This window comes from Diadema setosum, chromosome 1, assembly GCF_964275005.1.
Source record: "Diadema setosum chromosome 1, eeDiaSeto1, whole genome shotgun sequence".
Lineage (NCBI taxonomy): Eukaryota > Metazoa > Echinodermata > Echinoidea > Diadematoida > Diadematidae > Diadema > Diadema setosum.
Window position 1 is genome coordinate 49,093,095 of NC_092685.1, and position 17,134 is coordinate 49,110,228.

Genomic DNA, 17,134 nt, shown 5'->3' on the forward strand with positions numbered 1-17,134 from the left:
CTCCTACAGAGCGAGTACACAACATAAATAAGGCAAGCAAATCTTGGCATTACAACCACCAATATTATTTCATAAGATACATTTTCCAAGTCCTGACACTTCACAGAATCTGTACAAACAGTCAGTTATTACGAAATATTTTTCCCATTCTCACAAAGTAAAAGAAGGGATCAAAATAATAATTTAAAAATGATGGCTGTATCAATGATACTTTCCACCTACAAGGACATACCAGTAGTAACCTCCCTCAAAATTACTGATGAAATTTACACTACTTATACTTGAAATTTTGTGACAAAGTGGCTGTTAACACACTTTACCTAAAAGCTGAGAGGAAATTCTACACAACCCAAACTTTCCAAACAAGGTGCATCATGAAGATGGTGTATTTGTACACTGCTTTGAAAATTACAATCTACAATACTGTTGGATCGACAACTACCCTAAAGGCAACCTTACACCAAAGTTGCTTTATTTGACAGAGCTTTGACATTAGTACGGTTAGAAGGACTCTAAATCAATAAATATTTCTTCATCAAAGTGATATAGTATATATACATGTAAATGACATACACAAACACACAAACATACACACAATTTAATCAATGAAATGCTTGGGGTTTGGTTACATTTTTACACACACATCCTCAGACTGCCCAAATCAAAGACCTCCTATTCATCCCTTCCACATCTATTTCCTCCATGTTGCTTTCTTTTTTCCTTTTTAAATACACAATCCAACATGTTGGCTTACCATTCCACAGAACATACGATCCACTGTAACTGTCACCATTCTGTAAGTGATATGTAAGCTGAATTCGAAACATCTCCTATGACAAGCAAATCAGTATGACCTGCACATTAACAAGACGGTGGGCAGAACATACAGGACAGAGTGGGAGACTAATCTACTGGTAAATCTAACAGGAGTGAAGGGTGTGTAATGGCCATCAGGTGGTATCCACTGAATATCTCCTCGGGACATTAAAGGTCGTACATCCCTTTTGCAAACATTGCAATTGCGCATGGTTGAAGAATAATGTCTCCCCACATCACGCATGAAACCTTTAAGGTAAGAATAGCGTTTTTAAAAGAAAAAGTGAAAAAACCTAACCCCAGGTTACTCAAGAATGTGATCCCCTTTTGTACACAAAATAACCAGTGGAATTTTTTCGTGGTCTGAATAAATTCACTAGAAATCTAGTGAATATTATTGTTTCCCCTCCATCATAAAGAGGTTTCCGGTTTTATTACTCTGACGAAAAGTCTGAATTACCTACCTCTATAGTATACCAGCTTATGAAAGGAATTGAATTTTTCAGGGTCGCAAAAGGGACCCACGAACAGTGAGTCTACCTCACTGGGTGATGAGATAATCTGGAAACAGCTGGGAAAGGATGAAGAGTGCCACGTCTCCCGAGGCCCAGTACGAGGTGTGGGATGTCAGCGCTGAAAGGTAGGAGCTCCCGATGTTGCTCTCTCTCAGCTCAAAGTCAACTCGATTCTCCAGCTCTGCAGGGGGGGGGGGGGGGACAAAAATAGTATTCGGGGAGGTCATAAGTGTGACAGAAAGTTAAACTACAAACCTTGAGAGAAAGAGGTGAATATTAAGACAGATCCTGAATACATTTTTGATTTACCAGTGTCACAACTAGCGTGAAGACATATCTTTCACATTGCTCCCCTTTACTACTACTGCTGTAAGCTGCCCACACCACGAGAGAGAAAGAGAGACAGACAGAGTGGGTAATGGGGAATTCCCTTCAAGCATCATGCAACAATACTTGAGGAAGTGTTACAACAGAAAAACCATGTAACACAATTAAAAACAATCACTGTTTGGTGAAGTACAATTAACATTGGGATTGGAGCTAATGGGTAAATTGAACAACCAATCACAGTGCATAACATCTGAATTGTTTCTGCTCTTGTGTACTATACATGTAGATTAATGATGATTTCAAATGTATGCTTACACAGTAGATTCCTTGAATTCTAAACAGCAAATATTTTGTACATTTTCTCATATTCACTTGGCAAAAATAGATGAGTACAGATGTGATGCCACAGTGGATACAAAAATTTTAGTAATCAACCACTGAAATGGAAAGAATACTGTAGAGCTGAATTGATTGACTCACACTGTAAGTATGACTTACTGTTCAGAAAACAATATATGGTTTAGCTAAGCCACAGACTAAACACAAAAAATACATGCACTCTCCAACCACATAATAATCTTGCAACATTGATAAATTGTAATTTCAAGATACACTTTTGAAGACTTGTTAGACGATTCATGATACAGAGCACAATTTCATGGCATATTACACTTTGAAAATGGATTTCAGATAACATAATGTGTTAGTTGTACAGGTGGCAAAGATGGAAAGTAGTGCTGTGTTATGCTAGAGGCACCCAGGATCATTGCTCTAATCACTCCATGCAAGAATACTCTGTCACTGACAGATTTTCTAAAGTTGTAGCAAGTTCATACATTGATTCAAGTGACTGTTGATTCCAACTATGAGGAGAGCAATTGAAGGAAACAAACTCTGCCAGTCATGATTTTGATAATTCTCTTTCTGCCATAGTTTCAAGTCCAAAATATAGTTTTGTTCTGGTTGGTTGAATCTTCTTGTATGTGGGGATTATGGTCATTGACTTGTTCCAGTCATGAAAGAGTGGGGGTAGTGCTTTTTAACTGTCAACATTGATAACAGAGAAAAGGGTTAGGGTGTGGTTTTGGACAAACGAAATAGTTTTGTGTGCTGAAGGTGCCGTGACCATCTTAGGGCCCTGTTGCATAAAAAAATGTAATTAAAGGTTAAGTCAGCCAATCAAAAATGAGTATTTTGAGACTTGTGGTTGATTTTGATTTTCTGACTTCAGTTTTATTTCAACTTTCATGCAACAGGGCCCTGGAGATGTAGACAAACTGTGGCTGAAAAGAGAGGGACTGGATGAGGGGTTTTCAATTGAATGATACAACATATCCCATTCAACCTGAGAAAGCGGTATGATGACGGTTGATTCACTGTCAACATGCCTTACTTTGTTTTCAAATGAAGTGTTAAAATCAGAATGTTGTTCACAGTTGATGTTACACTTCAAAGCAGTTTGTATTTAGTTTTAGTTTGCTTGGAAGGGTTATAGCATAGCACAGGCATTCTCCATATTGGCATGTCGTTGGGAGATTTAGAAAATATGCAAAAACGGAGAGGAGGGGGGATTACTTTGCCATAGCACAGAAATTCTGACACTCATCACTGAGTAAAACCCACCTTTAAAACAAACGGAAATGCCTCAGAGTTTTGACATGTGGTTTGAAATGGGATACTCGGGGAAACTTTGGGTGACAACAAAGAGGGCTACATCAGGGGACTTCCAGTATGAGACATGGGAAATAACAGCATTGTAGAAAGCTGGGCTCAGTATGCTCTCTTGTAAAGCATAGTCTATGCGATGCTCAAGTTCTGAATGGAAAATCAAAACAAAAAACGCCACATCACACCTTAAAGGACAAGTTCACCTTTATAGACATGTGGGTTGAGTGAACGCAGCATGTAGAACACATAACTGAGAGTTTGAGGAAAATTGGACAATCCGTTCAAAAGTTATGAATTTTTGAAGTTTCTGCTCAGTCACGGCTGGATGAGAAGACTACTATAGCTTGTGATGTCACATGAGTACAACAATATAAAGAAAGTATTAAAAAAAAATTTAACATATTTTCACTTTTCTCGCATAACAAAAGAACACTTGACTTCTCTCTTTCAGAAGGCAAGGGGAATAATATTTCCCTTAACATACATCAGTAACAAGTCGAAGAAATGTGCACTTTATTCAAAAAATAAAGTTTTGTGAAATTCTCTTTTTATTTTCCTTATACCGTTGTATGCATGTGACATCAAACACTGTAGTAGTCTCCTCATTCAGCAGTGATTGCGCAGATGCTTTAAAAATTCATAACTTCTGAACAGATTGTCGGATTTTCCCCAAACTTTCACTAATGTGTTCTACTAATATTGTTGCATTCGCTCAATCCACATGTATATGAAGGTGGACTTGTCCTTTAAGGCATTCTAAAAGACTATTTCAATAAATTCATATCACAAAAGCTGAGCATTTTCAAGAGAAAGAAAATGAAAAATGGCATGTCCAGAGTATAATACTGTTTAGAATTGAGGAATCATGATTTGGACACACATTGCCACAGACTGAAAAACTTGACAGAATGCTTTGCTTTTTGAAAACTTAGGTGAGCAAAAATGGTTTGTGATAACAGGTTTATAGTTGATCTTGACGCAATGAAGACAACATAACTTGAACTATATCGCACACCACTCATCACAAAAACATAAGAATTCAATACAGGAAGATATGCATATACATATGCATATATAATGAACCCTGAGACAGCGATCATGCATGCACAGTAAAATAACATGTAATCTGAATTGGATCCCATGATAGTGGTGTGCTAAGAAGGAAAAACACGCATTCACTATGTTAATTGAACAAAAGTGACAGGATACTTTGTCACAGGCATACATTATGTTTTACACTTCTTTGAATATCTAATAAAAAAAAAAAAAAAAACAGCTAAGCAATGAACTCCCTTACCTGAACTCAACCTAAAACCTTAAATCAAGTTTTACCACTAAGACTTACCCACACTCTCCATCTCATCCGCCTCCTCCTTCTCGTTGCTGGCGGCCATGTTCTCTATCCTCAGGATGGCCCTCTCCATGTCTTCCAGGGCCTCCAGCTCTGGAGTCTTCTCTACCGGTCTGGAGAACCACGCCTTCATGACACCAGCACCACCTGTAACATGTATACACATGAACTCATTGGTCCTTGCCTCACTAAACAATAATTCATCATATATGTAGGTACTGAATAGACGGTAGTGTATCATTTGGCATCGTGAGGAGTGGAGATGTCAAAAGGTTTGCAATTGTTTCAAATAGTCCCTAATCCTTGCAGCATGGGATGAAATTATTGCTGGATCTACTATTATTCAAACCATCTTTAGAAAGGAGAAGAATTTAAGTTATCCAAAATCAAGTTGAAGGAAATTATCATTTGTTAAGATTCAGGTTTTGACATCAAAGCATTTTGAGGCTGTTAGGCCCTTACCTGGTGATTGTGTTTTGGGAACATGCTGTGGTGAGGATGCATTGGATGACCCGGGGGATGTTTTCTCTTCCGCTCCTCCCACCATCAGGTCCGCCTCCTGCAGTCCTTCGGATAAGCCCTTCATCTCCTCGCTGGTCTTGAGGGCCTTAGGGAGGGCAGTGGTCTTCATGGTGTGGTAGGGCACTTGCCGCCCCTCCATCCTGTGCACCTGCAGGGGGCAGATGGTGCTGTAGTGGCGCAGGATGAGGGGCTCGACGCGGTAGGCCTGGCAACCAATTACAAGATGACACACTTCTTCACAGAGAATCATAAAACAAGACATTTACTTCATCAGCAAACAATTATTTTTCCTGTTGGAAAAAATATTGATGTTGGGCCACCAAATTTCCAGAAAGGCTATCTTTTGGTGGTTGGATCAGGCACTTTACATTCAAAACAAATTGTAATATTTCTGTTTATTTCATGGCGTTACATTTTATTTTTTCATTTCTTTATTTGTTTATTTATTTATTTATTTATTTTTTTTACAAATTTACAGATATAAGGATTTTAGTGGCCTTAACCCTATTCTAACTTAGGGGGGGGTCAAATTGACCCCCCCCCTCGACGTTTCGCGCCACGATTCCACAATGTGCAAAGATTTTGCCGCGTCGCTTCATGACTTTTTTCATTGAAGTCTCCCGCATATTTTGAGACCAAATTTGCAACGTCCAGGTACTTCGTTCTGATGTTACATAATGTTTTGCATATGCATGTCAACCCGAAAACGGCTCTAATTCATGATATCGTGTGCAAATCCAATGCAAATTGTGTTTTTTTGTTAAATTGACATAAATTAGATTATTTCAACTTTAAATCATTGAAATTAATTAATTCTAATGTAGATAAGCTTGAAAGAGTGCCTGCAATAAATTTTGGGAAAAAAACAATAGAAAACAAAAGGTTGAAAAAACAATGAAATACATAAGAAATTAACAAAACAATAAAAAACAAAAGAAATTGAATTTGATTGTGCTATTTTTTTACAAGAAAATTGTTTAATGTGTCTTGAGGAATTCTGACACAAAAATTTAGAAATCCTTCAGTCTTTTTAATGGAGTTACAGGGGAGAATATGATTTTATGCATAAATTTGCATAATTAATTTACTAAAAATAGAAAATCAACATTTTTGGATTGTAAGACTGTGTAATCTTGTAGTTGATATCCGGCTCTATGTTCAGGGAAAATTTTGCGGCAATCGCACCATCAGCGGCCGAGATCTGAAGGGGGGGTCAAATTGACCCCCCCCCCCCCCCCTCAGTAAAAACTTGGTCTCAAATAGCCCAGTTAGAATAGGGTTAACAGAATACCAGAGAAAAGAGTTAGTGTCAAACCCTGACATATAATATACATATACATTTATACATGTATACATATATACTATATAGATTGGAACCTTCAAAAGTGTGATATATAACTTGACTCACCACAGGGTCTGTTGGGTAGTAGATGTTGAAAAGCCTATTGCACACAGCCTTGGGGATGATATGTGAGATGGATCCATTCCCTTGAGGGCGCACTCCCCTCAGTGCTAAAAAGACGGCCAGCGGTGAACCAACGCAGAAGAAATTCTCAACCTACAAAAAAGGAAAGGTCTGCCCTGCTTAGTACGATCATTCTTTGCTCAGTGTCATCAAATACTTCTGCAATTTTTTTTTTTATTCATTACAGTTGCTTACATCTTTGATGACAATTCATTTATTCCTTTCAATACCACTAACAAGAGCAAGAGCAAAAAAGACAGCATCACAGAAAAGGTACAATGAATTCATGACAATTCTTGTAGAATTTCATTTCATTCAAATAATGCCTTTAACATGTCAGTACAGTATGTTGCTCTTGTCAAATGTTCATTATCACTTAATGCCATACATTGTACATACCAATCCTTGGGTTAATAGTGTCACATGATTATGTAAATATCTTGTTCATGAATGATGAAATTAACAATCTAGGTCCATATTACAGTGTAAAAAAATCCTAGCACTTCAGTGCAAAGGCATCGATTGAGTGTGAACTACAGCCAGTGTTAAATTGCTCATATGACACCTTTCATACCTTTGTACACTGGTCTTTAATCATTTCATTTGCAGGTATGCCTCGTCATCATCCAAAGTTCTGAATGAGAAAATAATGCGCTTGCCCTGAAGTACTGTGAGTCTGTTTCTTTGAGACTAGCACAATAAAACAAAAAAATTACTTCCACAATAAAACAAAAAATTACTTCCTTAAAAAATAGAAATAAATATAAAAAATTAAAAAAAATATATATAAAAATATTTCTTTTGTCCAAAAGCATGACTCCTGCACAACCAAGCTTGAACATGAACTTTGCCAAGGGCTCGGTGATACATGGAGCTTTTCTCCATTCCTTTTGTGACTGTAATGTTTGCCTACTGCAAATTACAATGCAGACATCTGATGGCATCACATTTCTTTCACTTCAAATTTCCACTTTTATCGCAACACAGAGGCAGCAAAGAGGAAATTTACAACACATGACTAGGATCACTCGGCCAGAAAATCATATTGAACTGGAAGTTCTTGTACTGGTTATGCAGTAACAATATACTTACTCAAACAAGTAACAAGAACAAAGGTTGGGTAAAAGAAATGACATCTGAAGAAAACAAGATAAAGCTTACAGACATTCTGCTGAGGTCTCAAACATTAATAACAGCATTGGCAGAAGAATGAGAAAGATGTATCTATGTCATTTTATAGATGTGATCATAATGACATATTAAAGTTGAATCAAAATGTAAAGTGCATGGAGGAGGTGAAAGTCAGTTAGAGGTCATCATGTGACTGCATGTTGTTACATACCTTGAAATTGAGCTTTGGTCTGTGGAGAGCTGCAGCAATCTGGTTAGTTGCCAGGAGTTGTTTTTCAAGTTCTGACACCCTGGGCGGAAGGAAACAAGTCAAAATATATTTTATGGCAACACCCATTCTCTTTTTGTTAGGAGAAACTGCAATAAACAGGCCATGTATTCTGGTGTATGATCTAATATTACGTGTACCTGAACAGCCAGTGATTTTCTATATCATTCTAGTAGTTACAATCCAAATAAGTCAATCAAGAAATACCTCCTTTCTGATCAATTAGAATATCAGTAAGTCAAGAAAAAGAGCAAAACTTACTGTCATCATGACTGACAATGACCACATGACCAAAATCTAGACTGAATAAGACTTTCATGATGGGGTCTGAAGAGAAAGTTGTCATGAGTACACATAATTGAAATCCAGGCTGGGGGAAACAAAAAAAAAAAAATGACAATGAAAGGGGAGAAGGAAAAGAAAGATCAAAGTCATCATGGTCGGGTCCTCATTTTCACTTTATAAAACATCACTTCTTTTATCATAGACTGCATGATAATTTTGTACACACAATTGTCAAATTTCCACTCTTTATAATTAAATAATGTTTAAAAGAAAATCTGATGAACATTTTGAAGTTCTGTGCTTACCTCATCCTGGCCTTGTGGAGTTCAGAGGCAAGGTCATGGTGGTCTGGTGTCACCGAGTTAAGGTCAGGATGGTGGCACTGTTCGTGAGACAAGTACTGATCATAGAGGTGGATTGGGTTCCAGCCGGTGATGATGTCATACATGATGACGCTCCCCAGCGAGTGCGAGAAAACAGAAACTTTCCCGCCGTTGGGCTCGAACCCCTCGTTGCGCTGGCGGAACTCTTCATACAGGTCATTCACCTCAGATTGCACGCATTTTATGATCTAGAATACACACACATGCATATTAAAACAAATAGCATTATTCATCATGTATACAGTTGAATTACATACAGCATTGTTTGCTGCAATGATCCCTCCAGCAAGCAAATTATAATATACATATACGTAGGAACTTCATTATTCTTCCATCACAAATGTGTGTTGGGTTTTTTTTTTATGATTGTGCAATTAAAGGGTGTGTACAGTTCTGGTCGAGGTGTAGATTTAGCTTTTAACATTTTGCAAGATATTCAGAAACCACTCTATGAGATGTAAGGGGGAATGCAGTTCTAAGGGGTATCAAAAGTTTATTCGATGAAATCGGTTTTGAAATGGCTGAGATATCCAAAAACAATGTGAAACAAAGAGATCCTAATAAAGTTGTGGCATGTCGCCTTTTATTATTAGCACTTTTTTGGATATCTCGGCCATTTGAAAACCAATTTTCATCAAATAAACGTTGAATCCTTCTTAAAATTACATGCTCTTACATATTTCATAAGAGGCTTTTCATTATCTCACTTAGGAATGTCCAAAACATGAATCCCTACCTCAACCAGTACTGTACAGTCCCTTTAAATTGCTAAGACTTATTCAATATCCTACATATTTTTGGCAGGGGAAGCTTGAAAATAATGAGAACTTTAAAGTCTAGCAATTTCCAGCACCTAAAGGGAATCTACATATTGATTCTTTTCTCTTCTTCAGATTACTTCTTCTCTAAAATTGCACTCATCCTGCAAAGTGTTATAAAACTCCTGCTTTCTCTTCAGAGAAGAAGAAAAAAAAATTGAAACCTACGACTTTGTACAGACAGAGATGTCCAAACATGATTGCAGTGTACAAGCACAGTAGCAAAGCAAATTCTAGATTACTCTGAATGTGTACCTGGTACAGGATTAGGCCTCCTGTTAATAAAAAGATGCCTGGGATTCGAGTTTTTTACCTCTGATCTGTAGAGGGGGCTGGTGTAGTAGAGTACATCCATGCCGGTACTGTTGAGGACATAGCGGAGTCCCTTGAGCTTCTGAGGCGTGACGGCTGAGACCATCCCGTTGTCGAGTTTGAGAGACGACCTCCACTCCACCGGTAGGAACTCCACCCGCTGGGTGGAGGCGCTGGAGACCAGGTCTGGGAGGTGCTTCATGATGGCCTTAGCCGCTCCTTTCCTTAGACTTGGTCAAGAGAAACAGGTAATGGGCAAATAGGCCTGCTCATTTATGTATTCAAACTAATGGAAATTTCTTTCTTGAGGATACTAAAAAGAAATTCAATTTACCTGTTCCTCTGAAATACATTTTGATGCTTCAGTTCAAATCAGTTTAGTTTGTATGCATTTTTAGCTGCAATTTTGGGAAAGCTGCATAAAGTTTTCTAGTAATCTAGCAAATCTTGCTTTAAAGATGTATTTAGTATGTGAATATATCAAATATACAAGTCTCTCAAAGTGAACAGCTCTGACATACATGTAGATACTTGGCAATATCAAATAAGATCTTCTAAACCCTGGATCTTCCCAGTGCAGATGAACTGTTCCCATGTAGAATATAGTAGAATATACACTTGTAGCATGAAAGCATACGGTATATTGTTGTAAACTGCTAATTGCATAGCTAGGAAGAAAACTACTTTACAATTAATTTTCTTATTTTTTCACAATAATTTAAGGGGGTCCAATATCCTGCTTCAAAGTGATATACCAGTAGACTGATGTATTTGAAAATGTCTATCTAAAGTGAACTCACTCTGAACAATTCTTGATGATTGCCTTCTTGTCCATGACATGTCCAACTCCATGAACAACAAACACAAGGTGAGAGATAGGTGGTGGCTTGTCATCCAGGCTGGCAGGAGTCGGGTAGCCCCGTACCAACTTGTAGCCACTGGTGGATGCTGTGTGAGGGAACCATCAGAAGCATTAATGAGAATAGAACAGAAATTATGATATGTATCCTCCCCCCCCCCCCTTTCTCTCTCCTCCTCCTCTTCTCTCCCTCTCTTCATACTCACTTTGTAATCTCTTGGGAGGGTAGCAGCAATTTTCAAAAACAATTATCAGTCATCATTGTTTTTTTAAACCGACTGGTTTCCCAAGTTTACCTTTCGAAAATCCAAATGTGTTTCCAATGGATCTCGCGATCCTGGAGCTGGTAGAGTTGCTGTAGAAGTACACAGCCTCGCAAGAGTACCAGTCCACATGGCACTCCCTGAAGCTGAGTTCATGCATTGCTGTAGAAAAGGAATGTGGAATAGAGAGGTGAATCTTTACAATGCTTTCTTGCAGTTTTCTGTTTATCACTAATGACATGCATTTTCCCTTTAGGACAAAGGTATCCACCAAAGGTGATTTTTTTTTTTCATTTTGATATTCTGGACAGATTATGTTCCTTGATGAGTAACAAGAACTACAACAATTTGTAACATGGAATAAATGAACTACTTATGTTGCTTTCTGTATCATTTCTGTCAGACACAGAATGCAGATATTAAATTACTGTTATATTCACTGTTTTTACAAATGCACAAGCAAAAAGAAAAAGGGAATACATCTCCCCCATAACATGAAACAAAACATGTTTGAAACACAAGCTCAATTTTCTTCAGCAATGGAGACAAACATGACAAGAAAGTGTTGTGCACAAAATATGCAGCTAACACTACAACATGAATAGTTGATAAATATGCTATGACATCTCTATATAACATGACATCTCTATATAGTGGCAAATGATTTGAAATAAATGTCTCGCTGCTTCTGAGAATTTGGGGAGTTGCTTTTAAACTTTTCTTGACTACTGGAGGTACATTGAGCATTGCTATAGATAGGATTGACAGAAACTATGAGATCACCAATCTAAAGGATTAGTGATGGCAAATGGTCAAATGAGAGGTACCTTTTTGGGCCCCTTTACCCTGCTGGACAGGTGGTTCCTGTGGTTGACCTTTAGAGAACAGCTCCAGGTGCTCCTTCTCAATGTCCATCGCCATACATTCCTCTACAGGTTCTGAGCTGCTTGCATAGAACCAGGTCCCCCTCATGACATCCACTGTGTCTTCTGCAGAAACCAAATTAAAAATCTTATGACAGACATGCATTTTGTATGTATATTATGTATGTAAGGAGATGGGTAGGTATGTACTGTTATAACACTATACTCAACTCACAGTACATAATGTATGTGACCATGATATGCATCACAAAACCAGCAAAAATTCACACACCTGATTTCACGCGAGGACTTAAAATACTGTAGGTAAAATGGGTCAACCTAGTGAATGCTGAGTTTTTCTGAAAGAGCAATTTTTCTTCTACATTATTCTCACAATTGGGGTCATGAAATGAGTGGGAATTCATGTTTATAACAGTTTTTCCAGGACACTTTTTTCTAGAATAGTGTGATTAGGCTTGTCTTAAAGGTAGGGAATCCCATTTGCATGCCTTAAATGAACAGTTGCATAAATACAGTGGTATGTTGAAGAGAGTATCATTTTAGAAACTCCCATAAAGTATTGAAAGTGGAAGGTAACATTTACTACATTTTTATTGACCATTAGATTTTGAATTGAATTTTTTTCGGGCTCACCGTAAATTCCAATACATTACTAGGCTATTTTTGCAGACCCATGCACTGCATGTGTGTCCATCATGTATATTTTGTGAAGAAAGTTCATCAAAACTTACAAACATTTCTATATACATTCTTGCCACACACTCTATATGTTATTACATACTTTTAGATTTGTGTTTATAGATAAAAAAAAAATACAGAAGACTGCAACAAAAAGGCTTAAGTGTGGCTGACACACAGAACTACTGAGTAGTTGAGTTTTGTGCATTATTCAAATTGTAGGTAACTGTTGACTTCCAAATTTCTCAGCAGTGGCCTAAACAAGTCCCCTGAGGTTCATATTTAATGTTTTGCTACATTTTGGGAGGTCTGTAAAAGGTATCCCCTACCTTTAAAGGTATCTTGTCATTTGTTAAAAAACCTTCACAAACTCTTCACTTTCAAGTCTACTAACTACTGAAAGGATGCTACTGCTTTGAAAGTTGGCATTAGTCATCCGCACAGAATGTGTTAATAGAGCATGCTCAATTTCAGCTTAATCTGATAATCCCTTCATTGTTATTGCTACGGTGTTGCACATCCTGCTTTTTGTCCCATTCACTGCACAGAGCATGTCTCGGTAAGATTACATCCTGTACACCCTTATACTTCAGAGCCTCTTTGTCAGTACACACTTTTACAGAGTTTGTGCTTTCTCTCCAATATTTAGACAGGTTAGGAGAGTCCAGCTGAACTGAGTTATACATCACTTTAAAGCTTAAAATCTGCTCTTTCGGAATTTGTCCTTAACTAAAAATCCATGTCTGGCAACTTATTGTTGGTTTTGTGATGCAGGGTCACATTTGTATGACGGAGCAATGGGTAGACTGCTTCTCCTCTTGGGACAATATGGAATGTTGATTGTAATTGTAAAATACGAGAAGAATGGAACAACACGCACAAACTGAAACAGTATGGAGAAATCTGAAATTAGGCATCTGCGGAAAACAAAAATTAGCAGATAAGCATTTACATTGTAAGTGTGTGAGTTTTCACCATGATATCTAATTCAGTAATTTGATGAGATACAATTAAAAAGGTGAGGAGGACATGTCAAGGTGGCAGGCAACTTGGCAGATTTCAAAATGTAGAAGCTGACCTCACATGACCTTTGACTCTTGACACGTTCCCTTTATAAGGACTACAACAAGTAGGTTTAACAAAATAAATGTACCCATGACTCCAGCTTTGGTGTAATTGGTTAATTGTAGGGAGGAGGTATGGATGACAGAATTCAAGTGGCTATCGAAAGTTTCATGGACACCAAGAGGGAGACACAGACAGCGGCACACTAATGGAGAGAAACCAAAACTATAGTATCATACATGTAAAGCAGACAATGCACCTATTACTCCAGATTGGCCATACATTCGTACTTGGTTAAAGGGGATGGTATAGTTTTGGTTGAGATGGGGCATCAGGTTTCCAACTTTTTTTTTTTTTTTTTTTTAATGAGAAACCTCTTATGAAATATTAAAGAGCATATATAAATGTACTAAGAGGAACTCAAAGTTTATTTGATGAAAACCGGTTTTGAAATGGCTGAGATATCCAAATACAAAGAGATCCTACTAAAAGATGGGACCCACCTTTTACTAGGACCACTTTGTTTTACATTGTTTTTGGATATCTCAGACATTTCAAAACCGATTTTCATCAAATAAACATCAAATTCATGTTCTTTACTATTTTATAAGTGTTTTTAATTATCTTGCAAAAAGTTAAAATCTGAATCCCCCATCTTGGGCAAAACTACACTATCCCTTTAATGCATTGAAGAGTAATCATACAGGTTGTATGAATACCAGAGAGTTTTGCAAGTATGTACATGTACATGTAAGCATTGTTACCTAATGACTTTTGCTCTAAGAATATAACCTTGGATCTTAATCTTTGATCTTCAACATTAAAGCTTGGAGAGCACCGAAACATCAAGATCCCTCACACGCATCTCTCACCCAAATTTGGTTGCCAATGGAATCACAGTAACAAAGTTTATGTAATACTACCATTGTCACAAGCGAGTCTTGAAGGTAAATAATTGTGACAGCCAACAGGTAGAATGCCATTCATATCACTTAGTTCCACCCCTACCTTCGGTGATGGATAAAGAACACTTTAACTATGAGCCAACATTCTGTGATTTACTTATGTGAAGTTGTCAAAAAGCAATGGAAAATGTAAACTTAAAGGACAAGTTCACCTTAATTAACATAAGGATTGAGAGAATGTAGCAATATTAGTAGAACAAATCATTGAAAGTTTGAGGAAAATTGGACAATCCGTTCAAAAGTTATGAATTTTTGAAGTTTTTGTGCAGTCACCGCTGGATGAGAAGACTACTGCAGTGTATGATGTCACATGCGTACAACAATATAAGGAAAATATTAAGAGAATTTCACAAAATTTCATCTTTTGAAAAAAGTACACATTCCCTTTAAGACTCGTTACTGACATATGTTATGGGTAATGTGTATATTATTCCCAGTGCCTTTAGAAAGAGGCAAGTCAAGTGCTCTTTTATTATGCGAAAAATGTGAAAATATGTTGAATTTTCTTTACATTTTCTTTATACTGTTGTACTCATATGACATCACGAGCCTTAGTAGTCTCCTCATCCAGCGGTTCCAACACAAAAGTTTTAAAAATTCATAACTTTTGCATCGATTGTCCAATTTTCCTCAAACTTTCACTGATGTGTTCCACTAATATTGCTGCATTCTCTCAATCATTAACTTGTGAACTTGTCCTTTAACGCAGACATGAATGCTGTCATGCAGAGGATCTACAGTGAGACCACTGGACATTTTAGAGCAGATAATTGAGCCCATAAATTTATTGTATGGATTGTACTTAGGTATGCTATGTGCTTATCTTATTTTTTTCATACAAGAATCAGAGTGAAATAGTAAGTAGAAAATAGAAGTGATAAATTAAACAAAAAAAGGGAAAAGGAACATTTTAATTTGTTTGGATATACATTTATAAGTATTCAGATGGATGTCATTGCAGCTTTGCTCATGCCTTGAAAATGACGTCAGAAGTGTAAGTTTAGAAGTCAGTCAATAGAGGGTGTAAATAATCGCCAGCCACATTTTTTCCTGTGTCAGGAGAAAACGACAATCTGACTCATCTGGACATTTTGACCAAGCCCAATGTTGTGAGTATTTAAATGTCGATAAAAGATTGATAGAAATGAAAGGGAATGATGTATATGGTTTAGTGAGAAAAATAATTGAAAGAAGTAGTTTATTTAGTGAAAATTTAACCTCCAAAGGTTCGGTGAATGAAACATTTGTTACATGTGGGCGTGAATGGGCGTGGCCGTGGCACATAAGCATGTAATGTATGTATGTGTAGAATTTTGCCGCTGGCTATACGTATACATGACACAACCAAGTTTCACTCGTACAGCTACACACTGTATACGTGTAATAAGACAATGCAGGAATGAAGTGATGCATACAAGAAGGGTCTATTTATAAAGTCAGTTATTGACTGAAATTAGTGTGTCTTGTGTTGGGGTAATTAATTTACCATGCTAGGCAACATACATAAGTAAGCAAAATGGGTCATGGGTCAAACAGCTACATGTATAGGCTTTAGCTGTGTAAGTTATACAGCATATATGCCTATTTATGTATGCATGACAGCATTCCAGTGCTTCTATCATCAAAGAATACTGAGAATGTATGAAATAAGCTAAACATTAGGAGTGAATGTATGTTTGACGTTATGTTTATGTCAAGAGTGTTTATGTAGGGGTGAATCGGTTAAAATTCAGAGAATTTGTACATTGTGGAATATGCATTAGCAGAGCCAAAGCTTGTTTGGTTACATTCATGGGCAGCAGTTTCTTTTTCTTTCCAGTAATTCTCTCACATAACAAAGTCCTCTCATCTAGATAAGAATGACAGCATCAGACGTAACAAGAAAGTTTAAAAGTGTGTGACATCATTTTCAAGTTGGACATCACATCATGGCAGCATTAGGCATCAGTGAGAATAGGCTGTCAAGACCTACCTGACCAATAGATAGCATGGCACTTCTTTGTGACGACGTCCACCTCATAGAGTCCTCCTCTCACTCCCACGGTCCCAATCTCCTCTTCTTGTTCATCACCGTCGGACTTGACCAGAGTCTGCCGATACTTCCACTCCAGCTGGCAGGAGTCATAACCAATGAAGGGCAGCCACTTCTTCTCTTCACGGTAAAACCAGCGCACTCTGACTACCTCAAGGTCTCCCATTTTTTCTTCTCTGGGAGGATCCACTTTGGGCTTCCTCAGAGGTGGGGGTCTCGGTGGCTTGGATCTCTTTGGGGTTGAATTGTTCTCACTGGTATCAGCGTCATCTCCACTGTCGGCCGTGAACTTGAATGTCACGCTGGAGCTGGACTCGTCCATGGCCAGGCTGAAACCACTCTCTCCACTGGTGTCAGCAGGGTCGGCAGATTTGTCGTCCCATTCGGAGGAGGCATAATCTGGAAAGTTATCTCCAGGTGTTGGGTACTGCATGGCGTTTGTTCCACTGCCGAGAGATAGAACATTAAAAGAAAAACAATTCTTATACCACAGAGGCCTTCATAATTTCATGTCAGGGCACATG

General features: G+C 37.7%; 1 protein-coding gene across 1 annotated transcript; it reads right to left on the reverse strand.

The window, feature by feature from the left end:
* Positions 1-1,299: 1,299 nt before the first annotated feature.
* On the reverse strand, positions 1,300-17,043 carry LOC140231683 (phospholipase DDHD1-like). The gene is made up of 11 exons (XM_072311840.1): positions 16,551-17,043; positions 11,814-11,975; positions 11,020-11,148; positions 10,665-10,812; positions 9,866-10,094; positions 8,657-8,922; positions 8,010-8,088; positions 6,611-6,760; positions 5,143-5,407; positions 4,675-4,827; positions 1,300-1,512 (listed from the first exon to the last, which is right to left on the reverse strand). The coding sequence occupies exons 1-11, from the start codon at positions 17,041-17,043 to the stop codon at positions 1,358-1,360; spliced, it is 2,229 nt and encodes a 742-aa protein (XP_072167941.1). The 3' UTR covers positions 1,300-1,357.
* Between the last annotated feature and the right edge of the window lie 91 nt (positions 17,044-17,134).